Source organism: Ambystoma mexicanum, chromosome 13 (assembly GCF_040938575.1).
Source record: "Ambystoma mexicanum isolate Mex_15411 chromosome 13, UKY_AmexF1_1, whole genome shotgun sequence".
In the NCBI taxonomy this organism is placed as follows: Eukaryota; Metazoa; Chordata; class Amphibia; order Caudata; family Ambystomatidae; genus Ambystoma; species Ambystoma mexicanum.
In genome coordinates, this window is record NC_090938.1 from 254,627,009 (window position 1) to 254,648,380 (window position 21,372).

The following is a 21,372-nucleotide window of genomic DNA, read 5'->3' on the forward strand; positions in this document are numbered from 1 at the left end:
CAACTCCACTATAACGAGAGCAGATAGTTGGCCCCACAAATGCACAGGTAGCAGAAGAAATGACCAATAAGGACATAATAGAATGGATAGGACTGCAAATGAGAGAAAGGAGACAAGTTGACAAATAGCATCCACATTGTGTCAAAGGCAACCTGACGTTCTCTTTGGTGCTGGTTACCAGCCTGTACCTAAAGGGACAGCACAGAAGTTTTGGTAATAGGTGAAATACATGGTATTATACATTCAAGTGAGCAACTACCCATGAGTATTGGACCATTGTGCAATTTAAATAATTCTTGTGAAAATTGTTTTGCAATTAAATCAAGTATACATAAAAAATAAAATAATAATTTTAGATTTAGGGAGGTCGATTACAGAAAGAACCAACGGATAGACCCAATGACTAGAAGGTTTAGCCAACTGTAGAAAAAGGACGATTTTATTCCACAAGTCATGCAACAATAAAGATCTACTTGCATTTGCATTACATTGAATACATATGCACAGTTTGCATTCTCCCAAAGGTTGTTGCTGTGAGTGATATTTGGGAACAGGAATGAAAATGTCCTGTAGAAATAATGCAATAAATGCAGTTGTGTGCTGTGCACTGTGGCTAATTTATTATATATATATTTTTTAAAAAGGGGTATAATTGCATTTGCAATGTCAAGCTGACAAAGTGACTGTGTAAGGAAACCACCTAGCCAGAGAGTGCAGTTTTAAAAAGGTATGTCTAACATGGGAAGCAATCAATGAAAGAAAGGCATAAATGTGCCTGAATTCAAGGAGTTAACAGTACTTTGCTCGTGCACAATGAGATCCGTTTAGTTATTATCACATTTTGACAGAGACACTTGTTAAAATGTTTGAGGAGCCTCTAATTAGGCATATTATTGAATTAGTACAGCACCCCTGAAAATGACTTCCACGCTCAAGCCTGCATAGATTGAACCAGTGGTAGCAGGTTGAGAAAACCAACACAAATGCACTGAGCTCGACCTCAGACATAGGACCGCTTTCCCGCCTTACTTCATGGGCCTAAGATTAATTACACAGTTTGTTCTAGCAATACAGATAAACTTGAAAAATAATGAGACAGTTAGGGCCATTACGGATTACATCAATGTGAGCAAAGGTTTCAAGTGATCATGTAGGGTGGTTGTGTTCATTGACATACACCAGGTGGTGATCCACTGAACTGTTGTGCTCCTACTAGTACCAGTACATTTTTCTTATCAGCCAGAGAGGACGATCAGAAGAACAAAGTGATGAAGTGTGAGATCAATAGTAACTTTTACAGTACACTGGCACAATTAAAAAGACATTTGACAAATCGACTGCTCGTTGATTGAAGAAAAAAAAACAACATTGGTTTTCACAGTGGTTTTGTTTCTTGTGGCTATACGAGGTCAAGAGTTCTATATATGTGTGTTGGGCAAGGTACTGAGTTTGTTGATGGCTGGATAATTGTACTCTGCCACCTTGGAAATGGTTTTACTTTTTCTTAGAAATGCTATCTGTTAAAGCATCTATTGCTCTCATTCCATCAAAACACATCCACATATTTTCCAGCTCCATTAGTTAGTTCAATAAAATATTTTTCCTTCCGATTGGTCTCTTGGAGTTAATGGCTTAATTGATGTTTCTTAAGATTACATTTCCAAGTGAACCTTTTACCACATTCAGTGCATTTATATGGTCTCTCCCCAGTGTGTATTCGTATATGTCCTTGGAGATTACCTTTCCGACTGAAAGTTTTGTGACAAAAACTACAAGCGTACGGTTTGTCACCTGTATGAGTTGACTGATGGGTTGTCAAATTTGCCTTCCAGAAGAAGCTTTTTCCACAATCGGAACATGCATATCTCCGCACTCTTGAATGGGATTGCATGTGCTTCACAAGCTCTCCCTTTAGACTGTAGCTTTTGCCACATTCTGTGCACGTGTATAGCATCTGATTGTGCTGCATGCTTGAAAGATTATGATGGAATGGTGAATTTCTCAAATTACTTTTGCCCTTATATCTCTGTGATATGCTTTCTTTGGTCCATCCAGGGTATGAACTGGAATGCTCAGAATTACTGAAACCACTTTGGATTGAATTAATTCTCCCTCTTCTCATTTCCCAGGAATGTTCTGACCACAGCTGGCACCTAGAGTTTGTTTCAGTTTGCCAGCTCTGTTGGGCCTTAGAAGTTGTCGCTTCGGATGACACTTCATAGGGTGTAGTGGTTTTGGTATACTGAATGTGCTCGCCAGCGTTCCTTTGGCTGTTGATGCGTCCATCATCTATTAGAGTTGAATAAAACAAGAGTCAATAACATGTCTTCCACTTACAAAAAACAGGTTCTATATAGACAACATTGTTATACTCCGAGCTGGCAAGGAGTGAATAGCTAGAAGCTATTAAGCTCCTGCTTTTTCTCGAGAAAGGCCCGTTAGCTTTACAACAGCAGCTACATGGAGCTATTTATGGGTTTATAGAGATCATTTCGAAAAAAATAATGTCGAAAGTCATTTTTTTGAAATAAAAATGTCGAAAAAAAATGTCGAATTTTTTTTTCCAATAGGTTTCTTTTTTCGAAATGGGGGGGTTCCCCTCAACCCCCCTTTTTTAAATTTTTTTTTTGTTTTACCCATTTTTTTTTACTCCCGGACCCCAAAATAAATATATAATTTAAAAAAACGGAATTCGACATTTATTTTCGACATTTTTGTCATTCGACATTATTTTTTCGAAATTATGACTGACCACCCTATGACTACTAGGCCAACGGTTGGCACACATGTAAGTTTGGGCGGTAACACTGTGCTTTGGAAAATGTGGATCAGGTAACCACTTGGAGACATCGAAAGCATAACAGGCCAAACATAATGGACAAAAGGTTACATCATAGTTGGAAGTGCGGCCAGCTACATCCTGAATTCCTCTGTCGCTTCTTCTCACAAGGTCAGGCCTGTTAACACAGGAGTAGTGCCCATGGCTATGATTAACTCAAAATCTTCCAGTCACCACCCTTCAGTTTTGCTTACAGTCACAAGTGGGATGCGTATGCCCAGGCATGGGTCCTAGAACCAAGCTACATATCTCACAGACTTTGGCCAATGAAACTGCAACGTGTCTGGGTTTGCTTGTGGTCTTGTACAGGTGGGAAGTGGCATAGCAATGCGGGCTGGCCTGCTCCTTCTGGGGAGGGAGGGACTTTCTGATTTGCATAAGGCCTTTCCCCTTCTGTATTAGCTTGGCAAGCTGATACATTATGTTCTGGGGGCCCAGAACAAGCCCTATGATGATTCATCTAAAACCTTCCAGTCAGACTTTTCAGTTTTGATTACTGTTATTCAAAAGACATTTAGCAGCTGCTCAGACATGAATTAGCAATAAGGCTGGTTCACATACACAAAGACTAGTACTAGCCACTGGTAGTTTAAGAAATTGTCAAATTATTCACTGAAAAAATGAATGAAAATACATGTATCCTTCTGAATGACAAATATCTCTCTCGATGCCAAACTAAAAATAAACACCACATGTTCAAGTGTAAAATCGAAACAGATACAATAAAAGCAATATCAGAATGTATTACATTATAATACTAATCAATAAATCATTAAGTTTCTTCAGTTAAAATAATCACAAAATTGGCATTGAAATCAAAATTGTCCAAATCCATTAAGTGCTATTAGCACCTTGCCAAGCAATTTCAGATCCATGTTATTTGCTTGAAATAATCTGGTCGAATCCCATATTGCCAATTCATTTTACTTATTTTTAACCGTAAAAGATGGAAGGAGACCCCTGCTCCTCCTCTCACCTATCCTTAATAGCTCTCACTGGTTCATGGTGCCAGGAATTTGATTAGGGTACTCATTAGATGGTTACGAGGAACTGTGTCAAAGACATTCTTCAGGCCTACAAAGACCATCTAAAGAAACATTTGGACCAATATTGCATATTTTTTAAATAGTAGTTTTAAACGAAAGCCCTGGCAAATCCTAGATTTTACCCTGTGAAAGGCGGGCCGGAGGTGGTTAGGATGTGGAAACCTACACACCACGATTCCATCTGCACAAGCAAAACCTTACCATAAACGTGGAGCATCTAGTAAATGGGGTAGGGCCAGTAATTTGAGGGTCCTCCCAACCTTCTTTTTGTATACCTCGTAATAATTTCAGCACCTTCAGACTACCAGGAGAGGATAAAGAAGTGTACATGCGGTTATATAATTTCACAATGAATGGGGGCCCAAATATCAAGCGTGTGCTTAAACAGTTCAATAGGAATATAGTCTGGCAATGGGGTTTTTGTTGTTTCTGGCTCTCTATGGGTCTTCTATTACCTCACTCGCATTGAAGGGAGAGCAAATTGTGTAGTTAAAAAAGGCAGCCATGGTTAGTTTGATGTGGCATACATATGAAAAATATAGTGTTTGATTAGTATCAGAAGAGTGAAAAGTGAGAAAGAAAGGGAGTGGTGGAAGACCAGGCGAGCAGCACTTTTCAAGCTTAATGATTCATTCAAGATTTTAACCATAAGAACCATTTAAATAAATAAAACACATAACACACCTACCACATCTGCAAATTAAAATGCCATACATCTGCAACTTGGAAATTCAATAGCCTTGCACTATGATGTGTTGCCATGGATACAAAAAAATAATTGACTGGAAAGATCTTGAAGGTTAGACAATTGAAGCAGTTAAAGGGATGCAGGATGAACCTCTCCTAGCAGGTTGAACTTGTTATATATTGTCATATAGCAGATTTGGGAGAAATGTGTGGGCCCTATTAGGCTGGTCTCTAGTTATAGTATTAACTGAGTTCTATTTCATAGCACAAAACGGAAAAACAAGGGGCAAACATAACAGTCTATTCAACCTGAACTTGACATCGTCTCATCTCCAAGCGTCTCCGTCCAGGTGGGTTGCAGTCTTCTGAGGTTCTTAAATCCACCTTTCTCAGAGTCACAGGCGTTAGAGTTTCCCACACCATTCTTGAGTCTTTGGTTACTACCTTGTTAAGATCTTTTCTGAAGGATTCTCATTTCTTTGACTCTTGTCAATCAGGATTCCGTTAAGGGTGTGACAGGAATTCTGTACTCTTTTCAGCCATTGACGATCTAGCTAGGCTGCATGATCAAGGTGGTGCTGGGGTGCTGGTTCTTCTCGACCTATCGGCCACATTGGGCACCATTGATCACTTGACCCTGTTGGATCGTCTGGCTGGGGCGGGTTTGGCAGGCTCAGTGTCATCATGGTTCAGGTCTTTAACAGTTATCATCACTTTCTCTTTCCTCATTTCTTTCTGCTCCAGCCCCTCTGACTTGTGAGGTCCCTCGGTGCTCTATTTCCTTGATCCTGTTCAATGTTTATATTCAGACTCTTGCAAAACTCATCCTCTCCGATAGCTTGCTCTGCTATTCATACACGGATGGTACCCATATCATCGTCCACTTAGATCTTGCTCAAGCTGAGACTGCTGCTCGGATGAACTCTTCTTTGAAATCAGTGGGAAAGTGGATGAGCAGCAATTGGCTGAAGTTGAACAGGGACAAAACAGGTGTTAGTTGCAGGTCCCCCCCTCAGTCACTTCTTTTTGGACTCTCTCACTTGGGCTGTTTCCAGTGCTGTTTCCCTTGATTAAGGATTTGGGTTTTAAGATCCGAGCTTCTCTTTCCGCATGAAGCCCAGCTGAATGTGGTGTGCCAATCAGGCCACTTAAAATTGAAAGTGATTCTGAAAGTCCTTCCCTATCTGCCACCTCACCTTCGGGCCCCACATTTTCTTCAGGACCCAACAAATAATTTACACATTTCACAAGGCCGGTAGTCACTGGTTCACTTCGTGCGGCGGCTGCTTTTTGAATCTCCTTCCCCCATTGCTACCAAATTGAGTTGTTTCATCAATCTCTTCTGGGTTACTGGCCGTCTCAAATTCCGGCTGTTTAATTAATCTCTACATGCCTGCAATCATTTACAGCCCCACTAGTTCCTCTTCTTGAACCACGCAAAAGGACGATACCGCTTTGAAGTACAACTCCACTGAGACTAAGGAAGAACAAGAAGAATGACATATCTTCTGAGAAGAGGTGGCCCCAAGGAGACATGCAGATCAGTTCAGCCACTAACCAGAGTCAGAGAACGAGTTGGCCCCAGGGAGGTATGAACATGACCAACGACATTAAAGAAGTTTGCAGTGGGGAGGACCCAGATACCAACAACAAAAAGTGAGTAGAGACTTACAGGAGTCCTGTTTGTTATACAGAGAAGCTGGTCCTCAGAAGCTTGGATGCAGAAAGGGGGAAGCCGCAGGAGAGTCCCGTGACCTGCTAGGGAACCGACTCCCTATAGAGCTGTGGAAGCCAAGGCGATGGCTTGACAGTTCAGTTCAACAACAACACTGAGACGGTTATCCCCAGGCCTATGCAGAGCAGCGCAGGTACTTGAGAAGGAAGCGACGAATGAAGAGAGGTCACTCGAAACCCCGGCAAGATCTGGAGATGCAGGAGATCCAGGTGGGCTTCGGGTAGACCAAAGTGCATCAGGAGTAACCTTCCTCATCACAGTACTGAGATTCAGAGAGCCCTTAACCAAAAGTGCATCGGGAGAATAATCTCCCTTGTCACAACAACAAGAATCAGAGAGTTAGGATACAAGTGTGCATCAGGAGTGATCTCCATCGTCACAGTGGCAATACTGAGAGAAGCCAAAGATAAGAAACTCTCAGGAGTAATCTCCCTCGTCCTAGTGGTAACACCAAGGGAAGTCAAAGAGGTGAAACACCCAGGAGTAATCTCCCTCGTCACAGTGGTGACAGTAAGAAGAGTCAAAGAGAATAAGCACTTGGAGTAGCCTCCCTTATTGCAGCAGTAGTTGGCAAAGCGGACATAGACAAGAGTGCAACACGAGTGATCTTCCTCGTCATAGTGGTGACAGTGAAATTAATGAAAGTCGAGAGTGCCTCAGGATTACTCTCCCTCGTCGCTATGATTACATTAACAGCATTACAGAGAAGAACAGAGAACCAGAGCAATTTTGAGAGAACTTTCAGTGTGGGAAAAGTTCAAGAAGGACCTCTGGAATTGTGGAACAAGTCTGTGAAACTCTTTTGCAGGAACTAAAGAGACATTTGAGGGCTATTGGATGGGTCAGGAGAAGGGAGTCATTCTCCTGCCCAGGGACCCTTTGTTGAACCAGAAACTGAAGTAAAAGACTGTGAAATACTGAATCAGTCTGCCAGGAGAAGTGAGCCTTTCTCCTGGTACTTTTGTTTTTCCTTTAAGTACTGAACAACTTTGTTATATAGTGGTAGGGTTAGAGTAGGACAGAGACTTTTCTTTACACAAGAATCCTGACAATGAGCGCCTGGTTGTATTTACTTTAGGCACGGATAACCCTCGAGAGGTAGGGAAAGATAGGCTATTTTCTTTACTTATTAATAAAGAGTAGTTTATAAAATGAACTCTCTGTGTCCGACTCCTCACTCTACCTTGCCACAAGTGGTCCTTACAAAGCAGGAGGATTTAGAAAAACGAATGAGGCGTAACATGGGGAGTTAGAGGTTTATGTGAAGGACCTTTTGTTCTTCATCCTGGGTGATCAGGAAAAGCATGAAATCATTATTGACCGAACCCACAGGGTATATTCTAGTCTGCAACAGCAGCAAAACCTGGTACCAGATGTCCTGACAAGTCTACATTTGCCAACTCAAGGATGAAATCATTGTCAAAACCAAGAAGCTAACGGAGATCCCGTTTCGGTAACAAAGGCATGGTATCAAACAGCAAGACAGACACAAGTGATCACACTTCAAGGGTGTTTACTGAACTTCGATTGGGTTTGAAAGACGCCTATCTAATCCTAAATCTAAAGATAGTAGCACGCTACGACTGTCAAATAATAATAACGTAGTCCTAGTCGAGTCTGTCAAAAATAAAAGGGCCTATATATTCATAAACCTATTGCCAATCCTTACTTCTTAAAACAAATACTGTGGCAAACAATGTTATGCAAAAGAAAAGTGTTCAAGAAATTATATGTCAGGATATTCAAGCTGTTGGCTTCCCTTCCCCACGTTTTCAACACGGGGCAAGGCAGCACACTCGAGTTTAGCACACTCTCTGGCTTCTCTAGCATGAGGATGCAGTACACAACTTCACATCAGGGCCTTCTATACCAAAGTCTCTTTGCCATTCAATGTCTCTTATTTCAGAGGGCCTGATGCAACATGACAAACATCAAGTACCTTTCTTCTAAGGATTTTCGCTTATACAACATCTTGGGTGATTTACTGTTCATCCCCGGTACCCCTCCGCTGGGCTCAGACCGACTTTTAACATAAAACCTTCAATTGGTCTCCCTCAGCCGGGCTCGGACCGAATTCATGTATTTTTCCAAACTTTCTCTACTTCATCCAAAATTGAAGACTTTTGATTGTACGCAGGATTTTGCTTACCCTTTGCAGGACCACTTCGATTCACATTTATTTGTTCTGTTTCAATTGGTCTCCTTCATACGCGCTCATACCAAATGTATCTACTTTTGTTACTTCTCAGCAGGATACCTTATAGCAGTGATCTTCAAACTTTTTTGGCCTGGGCCCCCATTGAGCAAAATTTGGGCAGGCAGGGTCCCCCGCCCCCAATTGTGCCAGATGAACTTTTGCGCGCCGTCACCACACCCTACTCCCTGTACAGACCCTGGGCTCTCCCTACCCTGCTCCCACCATTATCCCAATGCTCCCGCCCATCCTGCTCACACCACAGTCCCTTAACACAATCCTACACGCATCCATATGCATATATAAATAAATAATAAATCACCATAAACATACCTTCTGCAGGGGCCTGCGCATGGTTGCTAAAAGGCCCCGCTCCAGGTTGCTCTGCCCGTATGTGCGAGGAGGCGCAGGAGCACCCCTCGCACATACATACATGCAGTGCCCCAGCCAGCATTTCCAATGAGCTATGCAAGGCTGGCGAAGCAAAACACCCGCAGCGGTGCATGGCTCAGTGATCATGTGCAGCTGGGGAACTGAACTGTCAAAGGCAAACAGTGTTTCCCTTTGACAGTTCTGCCAGCCCAGGAGCACTCACTCAGCTGGAAAAAGCAGCTGAGGGAGTGCTCAGTGTTTCACTGGGCTGGCTCCTCGGTTCCTCCATAATGGGTGAGAGGGCCAGTGGGTGGACGCCCCTTACCCATTATGCATGAGCCCCAGGCTTGGACTGGCCTATAGGGCATTAGGGCGATGAGCGTACCAAAAATACAAAATGCTAGTGTAGGCCAGTCAAAATGGGCCACTTTTTTGGCCAATGTGGGCCAGTTTGAGGAGTTACTTCACTATGTAGTTAGTAGTTTTGACCATTTATTTTTTTACAATTCAGGCTGGGCTCTCGTGCCCCCCGGGATGCAGCCGCGCACCCCTGGGGGGGCTGCACCCCACAGTTTGAAGACCTCTGCATTATCGAGATCTTCGATTGAGCATCCTTGCGGTGCTGGACAGCTCTGTCAAAGGTAACTGTAGCTTGCTTTAAAGTTCAATCACTCATCAGCAGTTCAATTTCACTTGTGTCTCGTTTTAACAATGTTGGTTCCAGTGCTCACCATACAATGTTGCTGCTTGCAACCTTGGCTTCAACACAGACTGGTCTTGTATCGGACTGCCCAACTCACCTGTTGTTTTGGTTTCACTGAAGCGCCTTGGTTCTTGGAGCCAAGGACGGTAATACGGCGGCTGGTGATTCTCTGAGTCTTGATTATTGACACAGGTAGGCCCCAGATATCTCCGACACACAATGTAGGATTCTTCAGCCTGGTTTCCTGTTCTTATGCTTTCTATTCTTGAGGTCTCAGGAAAGTAACGATTCCTTGTTGAAAAGGTAAAGGGAATTTCCTTCCTTGCGATCCCCTTTATTTTTGCGTCTTTCCTCTCTTGCTCAGCTGCCGTCTCTAAACTGCTGTTTCCTCACGTTCTTTGCCTCACTCAGAGTGTGCTCTCATGCGCTGCCATTTATCTGTGTGGGCAAGTGTAATGGAAGTCAAGTGTGTGTGATGATCAGTAATTGCCTGACCTCGCCTGACCATTGTATTGGGACACGTCAGGTATACTGCTTGGTGTTAGCCTGTTTTCTCTCATAGCGGGCTGTCCGTGAGAAAGTGTTTGTCATAGTATGGGAGGAAGAGCGGAAATCACCACGTGAGACCTTATTCAGTGGACTTGGACCCGAGTAGGTAAAGGTTAGATCCATTACTCTGATTTACTAAGAGTCAGGATGGGATGGGGGGCTGTGATGTCTATACACTGGGTCTGAAGCAAGTATAGAGGGGGGTTCATCAAGGGATCTGGGGGCTCTGATGTGGCATGGGTTCAGGGAAAATTAACCACGAACGGGTACGATTTTGAATCTATTTTGTGAATGTTGCAGTTTTGGTTAAGTTAAGGTTTGATCTATTGGGGGAGGAAAAGGGAGTTAACACAAATGGGTAGAAAAGGATCGGCAGTGGTTACATAGGGAGGCTTGGAGACATTGCTCTGAGCACAGTAAATGAGATTGGATTTGTGATCCTGAATGTCCGGGGTCTCAATTCCTCCAGAAAAGGAGATTGATAATGAGAAGGTTGACAGAAATGCAAGCAGCTGTAGTATTTAGTGACGAAACGTAGGATGAAAGGAGACTGAAGTATAGGTAATTCCCAATGCAATTCTTCACCTTAAGTGGGGGTGGAGGGACGGGGAGTGGCAATTATGATAAGCAAAGCAGCACGATTTACAAAGCAATATATGTATAGACCCAGAAGGCACAATTAGAATTGTGAAACGTATCCTTGAAAATCAAATGTACACGTTGGTAGCATCAGATGCCTCAAACAACCTGGATCACAGACCCCTGGGGATTAGTCAGGGAGACATCTTCAGGTTTCTCACACTACATACATGGAAATAGGAGCCCAAAATGTACAGGAAACTAATAAATAGATAATTAAGGAAGGCGGTATAGCAGGTAAGGTACATATATCTGAGATGATAAAGGTGGGAAGTATGATTAGACTGGGTGAGTATGGTTAGATTAGCTGGGATTTTGTAGGGAAGCACATTTTGTAGCAATGTTTAGCTAATCTGTATTATTTTTCCATTACATGCTGTGTTGAGATTGGATGCGTTTGAAGTATATGCCACATTTTATATGTTGATTTTATCAGGTTACAGTTTGGTTTTATAATGAATTTATTGTATTTTTATTTGTATGTACTTTTATGGTTGATTAACCAAAATAAAGTTTTGATGATGATGGTATATGCCTGGAAAAGTGCTGGGTTATATTCTTGTGCTTAATTTATGTTATTTTCAGATGGTCATGAAGAGGTGTCCTTGCTTCATTATATTGTATTTTTGTGTATAATCTCCATTCATGTGCACAATTATTTTTTGATTTCAGATATCCAAATGAAAAGGGAAAAATTAATGGATTGATGTACTTGATTTCTTAATTTGTCTTTTTCCCTTTGCTTTAGAAATTAACTGATTATCCCTACAGCGCTCTGGAAGTTGGAGTGCACCGGATCTCCGGAGGATGCCACTGGAGTGGAGTTCCCTGGACCAAAAAAGGAGATAACGATGGTAACCCCCGGAAGGAAGTCCCACTTGGAGAGGATGGAGGTTTACTTCACCAAAGACCATTTCCTGGACAAGAGTGTGACTGGATATTCTGAGTGAACTCTCGCTTTGGTTTGAAGACTTTTTAAACATCATATTTTATTTTGTATTATTTGTACAAACATTGACTTTTCAGGATTAGACTGATGCCACTGGTACAAGTTTATGGATTCATGGTGGTTTTGAAATTAATGTTGATTTTCTTTTTAATGTTTTATTTATTAAAAAAAAGAAACTCTAAAACAAAAATAATAAGTTATATAAAAAAAGAAGAAATCAAATAGATCACCAATTAAAAACAGACAGAAAAGTGATCCGAAGATTACAAAAATATATATAAATCTAAAGAGGGAAAGATATAGATCTATATAATTTCTTTGTGTGAACATTACCAATTGCATGGTGTTCAGTTGTATATCTTCATTTGATTGAAACTGTTAAAATGAAGGTACAATATATTTTTTGTTGTATGCCCAAGATCACATAGGTGTATTGAAGCCGGGATTACTGCATATTTGTTTTTTTCTGCAGTGATTTTGGTCATGTCCCAGCAGAAAAAAAAGGATGGAAGTGTAGGTAGAGGTGACTCTGAATTTCTACAGTGTCTCCACATTTTAGCCAGAGCTCCACATTATAATAAGGATAAAAGATTGATTTGCGTAGTGAGCAAGGGTGGGAGACTCAGGTGTGCTACTCAGGCTGAATCTAGTAGATGCCAGTATTGGGAATGTAAAGAACACATGCCAGAAAAATTAAGGCTTTGAATTTGGCATTGCATGATGTTGTGGGCTGAGTTGCACTGAAAAAACATGAGACTAACATGCTAACACTAATACCCCCTACATTCAGAGCAAGTCAGTTCATGACTTTTATATAAACTTGGTGCAGACTGATTAACCCAATGTGTCAGACATTTGGGCTGTGCAAGGTTAGCTTGGAAATACAATAAATAATACGTGCAGAATTTAGGCTGGGCTGTGTTTGAATGAAGATGTGAGAAGTCAGAATTGTGCAATGTGAAAGTTTATTGTTTAAAAGACTTTTAGAGCAGGAAACAGCACTGAGAAGTAGCTATTTGCTTCCGTTGCTAATGTTCTAAGCAGTCAGAATGAACATGGTGAGAACTTTCGAGAGGGTTGGTTGAGTTTCAAGGGAGGTGGATCTGACTGACATGTTAGATCACAGAAAAAGGCTGGCACTCTTAAATTTCATACAGGTACAACTTATATACATGTGCAGGCTTAGGGAGAGAGCTTAAAAAGGCTGTCAGGAAGTCTCTCTCTCTCTCTCTCTCTCTCTCTCTCTCTCTCTCTCGTCTCAGAAGAGTTTGCAGTCTTGGACACTCTTAATCTCTGGCTGATCCTGAGGGCGCGAGACAAGTACTGACAGCGAGGCTGGGGAAAAGACTTTGTGAGCTGTCATATGTTCAGAAGGGAGAACGCAAAGAAAGGAAGATCCAGTGCAAGCGCTGTCCAGAGGCCCACCATGGGGGTGTTTATCAAAAGCCAACCAGAGGGGAAATCCTTAAGCTTGCTGTGTCAAGGCACACACTGAACCAGACATCTTCTAGGTAAGCATGAAAAGTATAATTACGGTGCATGTAGCCTTGAGATCACAAGGGTAGATATCGATTTTGCATGGGTTTCTACATAACAGGCATCCCAAAGTCTGTTCGCTCCCTATTATACTAAAGTGAAGTGCGTTTTCCCCAAGGTGGAATTCGTTGCCAAAAATAATAATTACAAAGAACAGAAGTTATCGCTTCCAAAGCCAAGTGGCTGAATGTCGTTGTGTAGTATTCCCTGCCAAGTTAGAGGTGGGAGAGAGGCCTACAGTAATTCTCTGACCTTCTAGAGGGATCATCGCCTGGGGCGGGAGAGAGCAAAACGTATGCTAAATATTGCTGCAGGAATTGTAAATGCATTGTATTATTTGAACAGTGTGTGAATTCAGCATGGGCAGGTGAAGAAAGGCACATATATCTTTAGTGCATTGCATCCGCTGTTTAATTTTACTCATATATCCCAGTTACCTTTAAATTGCTTGCAAAGAAACAAGTCAGCCTTGGTATTTATTTATGTGCGCTGGTTTCTTGTGTTAACATAGAAGGGTGAAGTAAGTGGCAATTGCAATTTGCCGCAGGCGGTATTTCACTGTATCACATGTGGTAAAATGCAAAGCAAAGATAGTCACTGTAAATTGTGTTCTTCTAAGGGGCTCTGAATGAATGTTCATGTTTGGTTTACATGGTAAATGTACTCTGAGATACTGCCAGAAGGGCATAACGTAGCACTGTAAATAAAATACCACAATGGCATACATTCATCATATAGAGTGTACTAATTCCAGTCTTTGCTTGTCGTTAGTGACCCCGGTATAAGAAAAATTATAAGTTGGCTCACCACTATACCACGAAATGCCAAAAATACCCCAACCAAAAACGCAGCCAAAATACCTCTAACAGGTATACGCCTATGAATGAAGTAGAAAAAAGGGACAGGGTATTTTTTTCCTTTTTTTAAAAAAAACAAAAGGAAAATGCTTACCATGGCCCCTTCCACAGCATGATATTTTCTGCATCTCAACACTGGCATGCCAAAGGTAGAGGTGCTTGGTCGAATCCTGACAACAATCTGTGTCACAAGATTTTGAAAAACATCGCTCAAGATATGGGTTTTAAGATATCATGATTGAAATATAATAACGTTTTAACAGAGTGGGGTCTGACTCAGTAGTACAAAGGCAGACATACAGGCCGATTCATAGAATAATTAGCGCGGCGCAAGTGGGCAAAAACGTGCGAATCGCAGTGGAAAAGCGAAAAACGCAGTGCAAGTGCGAAAATCGCACGAAAAGCAGCGCACGTCGATTCATGGAAGGCCGTGCGCGAGAAAACCAGCGGATGTGCGATAAAAAAGTGCGCCGCGCACGTTGGCGCAAAGGCCATCTAACAGCGTGCGCCAGGTCACAGCGAAAATCGCACAGGCCACAGCGAAATTCGCACATAGCGCGGCGCACGCAACAAAAGTAGGCGGAACACGGGCGTAACACTCGGAATGGAGAACAACTTGCAAAAACGTGGGCATCACGGGGGAAGTACAGGGCACAAGTGCGCGGAACGCCCACACGCTCGCCTACAACACGTATTCATGGAATAGAATAGGGCAAAAAAGCGCACGCTCAAACCAGCGCACAGGCACAAACACGACCGCCACAAGAAAGCAGGCGGTAGCGTCTCTGCGGCTGTAAGAAATGTGCGCCAAAAGGTGCGCCAACAAATAGCACCTATATACTGCCATGATGAATGTCCTATACTGTGGCCCTCCAGGACAAATGACGTGCAAAGGGGTACCCACAAACACGGACACCCGCTGACAAAAAATACGTGTGCGTGTATACCGGGGTGCGCGGGAAGTCTCACACGCGATTTCAGCAGGGTACAACTTCACGCGATCGGGCCTCGGGGAGCGGTCTACGTGTATTTCAGGGGTTCGCGTGAAGTTTTTCACGCGATCGGGCCTGGGAGAGCGGGCTACGTGTATTACAGGGGTTCGCGTGAAGTTTTTCACGCGATCGGGCCTGGGGGAGCGGGCTACGTGTATTTCAGGGGTTCGCGTGAAGTTTTTCACGCGATCAGGCCTGGGGGAGCGGGCTACGTGTATTACAGGGGTTCGCGTGAAGTTTTTCACGCGATCAGGCCTGGGGGAGCGGGCTACGTGTATTACAGGGGTTCGCGTGAAGTTTTTCACGCGATCGGGCCCGGGGGAGCGGGCTACGTGTATTACAGGGGTTCGCGTGAAGTTTCTCACGCGATCGGGCCCGGGGGAGCGGGCTACGTGTATTTCAGGGGTTCGCGTGAAGTTTTTCACGCGATTATCCAGGGTACGTGTATTCCAGGGGTGCGCGGGAAGTTCCACACGCGAATATACTGGGCGCGTGTATTTCAGGGGTGCGCGGGAAGTTCCACACGCGATTCCATCCGGGTAGGTGTATTTCAGGGGTGCGCGGGAAGTTCCACACGCGATTCCATCAGGGTACGTGTATTTCAGGGGTGCGCGGGAAGTCCCACACGCGATTACAGCAGGGTACGTGTATTTCAGGGGTGCGCGGGAAGTTCCACACGCGAATAGCCTGGGCGCGTGTATTTCAGGGGTGTGCGGGAAGTTCCACACGCGAATAGCCTGGGCGCGTGTATTTCAGGGATGCGCGGGAAGTTCCACACGCGAATAGCCTGGGCGCGTGTATTTCAGGGGTGCGCGGGAATTTCCACACGCGAATAGCCTGGGCGCGTGTATTTCAGGGGTGCGCAGGAATTATCACACGCGATTTGGCTTGGTACGTGTATTACAGGGGTGCGTGGGAAGTTACACACGCGATTAGGCTGGGTGGGTCCTCACAGGTGTTCCCTGTACACCCTCCACGGCCCCTGCAGGCAGCCCACAAAACAGGGGACTACCCTGCACACCTGCTCATGTCTCCCACCACCCCCACCCCCCACCATCCAGGGGCACCCTCCACCAGGCCCCCACCCATGTCTCCCACCACCCACACCCCCCAGCATTGCAGAGGCAGCCTCCACCAGGCCCCCACCCATGTCTCCCACCACCCCCACCCCCCCAGTCACCAGGGGCACCCTCCACCAGGCCCCCACCCATGTCCCCTATCACCCCCACCCCCCAGCAGTGCAGGGGCACCCTCCACCAGGCCCCCACTCATGTCTCCCACCACCCCCACCCCCCAGCAGTGCAGGGGCAGCCTCCACCAGGCACCCACTCATGTCCCCTATCACCCCCACCCACCAGCCACCAGGCGCACCCTCCACCAGGCCCCCACTCATGTCTTCCACCACCCCCACCCCCCAGCAGTGCAGGGGCAGCCTCCACCAGGCCCCCACCCATGTCTCCCACCACCCCCACCCCCCAGCCACCAGGGGCACCCTCCACCAGGCCCCCACCCATGTCCCCTATCACCTCCACCCCCCAGCAGTGCAGGGGCACCCTCCACCAGGCCCCCACTCATGTCTCCCACCACCCCCACCCCCCAGCCACCAGGGGCACCCTCCACCAGGCCCCCACCCATGTCCCCTATCACCCCCACCCCCCAGCAGTGCAGGGGCACCTTCCACCAGGCCCCCACTCATGTCTCCCACCACCCCCACCCCCCAACCACCAGGGGCACCCTCCACCAGGCCCCCACTCATGTCCCCTATCACCCCCACCCCCCCAGTCACCAGGGGCACCCTCCACCAGGCCCCCACTCATGTCTCCCACCACCCCCACCCCCCAGCAGCGCAGGGGCAGCCTCCACCCGGCCCCCACCCATGTCTCCCACCACCCCCACCCCCCAGTAGTGCAGGGGCAGCCTCCACCAGGCACCCACTCATGTCCCCTATCACCCCCACCCCCCCGCCACCAGGGGCACCCTCCACCAGGCCCCCACTCATGTCTCCCAACACCCCCACCACCCAGCAGTGCAGGGGCAGCCTCCACCAGGCCCCCACCCATGTCTCCCACCACCCCCACCCACACCCCCCAGCAGTGCAGGGGCAGCCTCCACCAGGCACCCACTCATGTCCCCTATCACCCCCACCCCCCGTCACCAGGGGCACCCTCCACCAGGCCCCCACTCATGTCTCCCACCACCCCCACCCCCCAGCCACCCGGGGCACCCTCCACCAGGCCCCCACCCATGTCTCCCACCACCCCCACCCCCCAGCAGTGCAGGGGCAGCCTCCACCAGGCACCCACTCATGTCCCCTATCACCCCCACCCCCCTGCCACCAGGGGCACCCTCCACCAGGCCCCCACTCATGTCTCCCACCACCCCCACCCCCCCAGTCACCAGGGGCAGCCTCCACCAGGCCCCCACTCATGTCTCCCACCACCCCCACCCCCCAGCAGTGCAGGGGCAGCCTCCACCAGGCCCCCACCCATGTCTCCCACCACCCCCACCCCCAGCAGTGCAGGGGCAGCCTCCACCAGGCACCCACTCATGTCCCCTATCACCCCCACCCCCCCGCCACCAGGGGCACCCTCCACCAGGCCCCCACTCATGTCTCCCACCACCCCCACCCCCCAGCAGTGCAGGGGCAACCTCCACCAGGCCCCCACCCATGTCTCCCACCACCCCCACCCCCCAGCAGTGCAGGGGCAGCCTCCACCAGGCACCCACTCATGTCCCCTATCACCCCCACCCCCCTGCCACCAGGGGCACCCTCCACCAGGCCCCCACTCATGTCTCCCACCACCCCCACCCCCCAGCAGTGCAGGGGCACCCACACATGTCCCCTATCACCCCCACCCCCCCGCCACCAGGGGCACCCTCCACCAGGCCCCCACTCATGTCTCCCACCACCCCCACCCCCCAGCAGTGCAGGGGCACCCTCCACCAGGCCCCCACTCATGTCTCCCACCACCCCCACCCCCAGCCACCAGGGGCACCCTCCACCAGGCCCCCACTCATGTCCCCTATCACCCCCACCCCCCCCCCAGTCACCAGGGGCACCCTCCACCAGGCCCCCACCCATGTCCCCTATCACCCCCACCCCCCAGCAGTGCAGGGGCACCCTCCACCAGGCCCCCACTCATGTCTCCCACCACCCCCACCCCTCAGCCACCTGGGGCACCCTCCACCAGGCCCCCACTCATGTCCCCATCACCCCCACCCCCCCAGTCACCAGGGGCACCCTCCACCAGGCCCCCACTCATGTCTCCCACCACCCCCACCCCCCAGCCACCAGGGGCACCCTCCACCAGGCCCCCACTCATGTCCCCTATCACCCCCACCCCCCCAGTCACCAGGGGCACCCTCCACCAGGCCCCCACCCATGTCCCCTATCACCCCCACCCCCCAGCAGTGCAGGGGCACCCTCCACCAGGCCCCCACTCATGTCTCCCACCACCCCCACCCCCCAGCCACCAGGGGCACCCTCCACCAGGCCCCCACTCATGTCTCCCACCACCCCCACCCCTCAGCCACCTGGGGCACCCTCCACCAGGCCCCCACCCATGTCCCCTATCACCCCCACCCCCCAGCAGTGCAGGGGCACCCTCCACCAGGCCCCCACTCATGTCTCCCACCACCCCCACCCCCCAGCCACCAGGGGCACCCTCCACCAGGCCCCCACTCATGTCCCCTATCACCCCCACCCCCCCAGTCACCAGGGGCACCCTCCACCAGGCCCCCACCCATGTCCCCTATCACCCCCACCCCCCAGCAGTGCAGGGGCACCCTCCACCAGGCCCCCACTCATGTCTCCCACCACCCCCACCCCCCAGCCACCAGGGGCACCCTCCACCAGGCCCCCACCCATGTCTCCCACCACCCCCACCCCCCAGCAGTGCAGGGGCACCCTCCACCAGGCCCCCACTCATGTCTCCCACCACCCCCACCCCCCAGCAATGCAGGGGCAGCCTCCACCAGGCCCCCACCCATGTCTCCCACCACCCCCACCCCCCAGCAGTGCAGGGGCCGCCTCCACCAGGCACCCATTCATGTCCCCTATCACCCCCACCCCCCAGCAGTGCAGGGGCACCCTCCACCAGGCCCCCACTCATGTCTCCCACCACCCCCACCCCCCAGCAGTGCAGGGGCAGCCTCCACCAGGCCCCCACCCATGTCTCCCACCACCCCCACCCCCCAGCCACCAGGGGCACCCTCCACCAGGCCCCCACCCATGTCCCCTATCCCCCCCACCCCCCTGCCACCAGGGGCACCCTCCACCAGGCCCCCACTCATGTCTCCCACCACCCCCACCCCCCCAGTCACCAGGGGCAGCCTCCACCAGGCCCCCACTCATGTCTCCCACCACCCCCACCCCCCAGCAGTGCAGGGGCAGCCTCCACCAGGCCCCCACCCATGTCTCCCACCACCCCCACCCCCAGCAGTGCAGGGGCAGCCTCCACCAGGCACCCACTCATGTCCCCTATCACCCCCACCCCCCCGCCACCAGGGGCACCCTCCACCAGGCCCCCACTCATGTCTCCCACCACCCCCACCCCCCAGCAGTGCAGGGGCAACCTCCACCAGGCCCCCACCCATGTCTCCCACCACCCCCACCCCCCAGCAGTGCAGGGGCAGCCTCCACCAGGCACCCACTCATGTCCCCTATCACCCCCACCCCCCCGCCACCAGGGGCACCCTCCACCAGGCCCCCACTCATGTCTCCCACCACCCCCACCCCCCAGCAGTGCAGGGGCACCCACTCATGTCTCCCCCCACCCCCCCAGTCACCAGGGGCAGCCTCCACCAGGCCCCCACTCATGTCTCCCACCACCCCCACCCCCCAGCAGTGCAGGGGCAGCCTCCACCAGGCCCCCACCCATGTCTCCCACCACCCCCACCCCCAGCAGTGCAGGGGCAGCCTCCACCAGGCACCCACTCATGTCCCCTATCACCCCCACCCCCCTGCCACCAGGGGCACCCTCCACCAGGCCCCCACTCATGTCTCCCACCACCCCCACCCCCTAGCAGTGCAGGGGCAACCTCCACCAGGCCCCCACCCATGTCTCCCACCACCCCCACCCCCCAGCAGTGCAGGGGCAGCCTCCACCAGGCACCCACTCATGTCCCCTATCACCCCCACCCCCCGCCACCAGGGGCACCCTCCACCAGGCCCCCACTCATGTCTCCCACCACCCCCACCCCCCAGCAGTGCAGGGGCACCCACTCATGTCCCCTATCACCCCCACCCCCCGCCACCAGGGGCACCCTCCACCAGGCCCCCACTCATGTCTCCCACCACCCCCACCCCCCAGCAGTGCAGGGGCACCCTCCACCAGGCCCCCACTCATGTCTCCCACCACCCCCACCCCCAGCCACCAGGGGCACCCTCCACCAGGCCCCCACTCATGTCCCCTATCACCCCCACCCCCCCCCCCAGTCACCAGGGGCACCCTCCACCAGGCCCCCACCCATGTCCCCTATCACCCCCACCCCCCAGCAGTGCAGGGGCACCCTCCACCAGGCCCCCACTCATGTCTCCCACCACCCCCACCCCTCAGCCACCTGGGGCACCCTCCACCAGGCCCCCACTCATGTCCCCATCACCCCCACCCCCCCAGTCACCAGGGGCACCCTCCACCAGGCCCCCACTCATGTCTCCCACCACCCCCACCCCCCAGCCACCAGGGGCACCCTCCACCAGGCCCCCACCCATGTCCCCTATCACCCCCACCCCCCAGCAGTGCAGGGGCACCCTCCACCAGGCCCCCACTCATGTCTCCCACCACCCCCACCCCCCAGCCACCAGGGTCACCCTCCACCAGGCCCCCACTCATGTCCCCTATCACCCCCACCCCCCCAGTCACCAGGGGCACCCTCCACCAGGCCCCCACCCATGTCCCCTATCACCCCCACCCCCCAGCAGTGCAGGGGCACCCTCCACCAGGCCCCCACTCATGTCCCCCACCACCCCCACCCCCCAGCCACCAGGGGCACCCTCCACCAGGCCCCCACCCATGTCTCCCACCACCCCCACCCCCCAGCAGTGCAGGGGCAGCCTCCACCAGGCCCCCACTCATGTCCCCTATCACCCCCACCCCCCCAGTCACCAGGGGCACCCTCCACCAGGCCCCCACTCATGTCTCCCACCACCCCCACCCCCCAGCAATGCAGGGGCAGCCTCCACCAGGCCCCCACCCATGTCTCCCACCACCCCCACCCCCCAGCAGTGCAGGGGCCGCCTCCACCAGGCACCCATTCATGTCCCCTATCACCC

General features: G+C 50.4%; 1 protein-coding gene across 6 annotated transcripts in view; it reads right to left on the minus strand.

Moving 5' to 3' along the window:
* Positions 1-421: 421 nt before the first annotated feature.
* Positions 422-21,372, minus strand: part of LOC138521157 (zinc finger protein 614-like) — a 291,989-nt gene continuing 271,038 nt past the window's right edge. For all 6 annotated transcript variants that reach the window (XM_069633739.1, XM_069633738.1, XM_069633743.1 and 3 more), the window contains one exon: positions 422-2,289. In XM_069633739.1, coding sequence (XP_069489840.1) covers positions 1,625-2,289 — 665 coding nt within the window. In that variant the 3' untranslated portion in view covers positions 422-1,624. The remainder of the gene's footprint in view (positions 2,290-21,372) is intronic.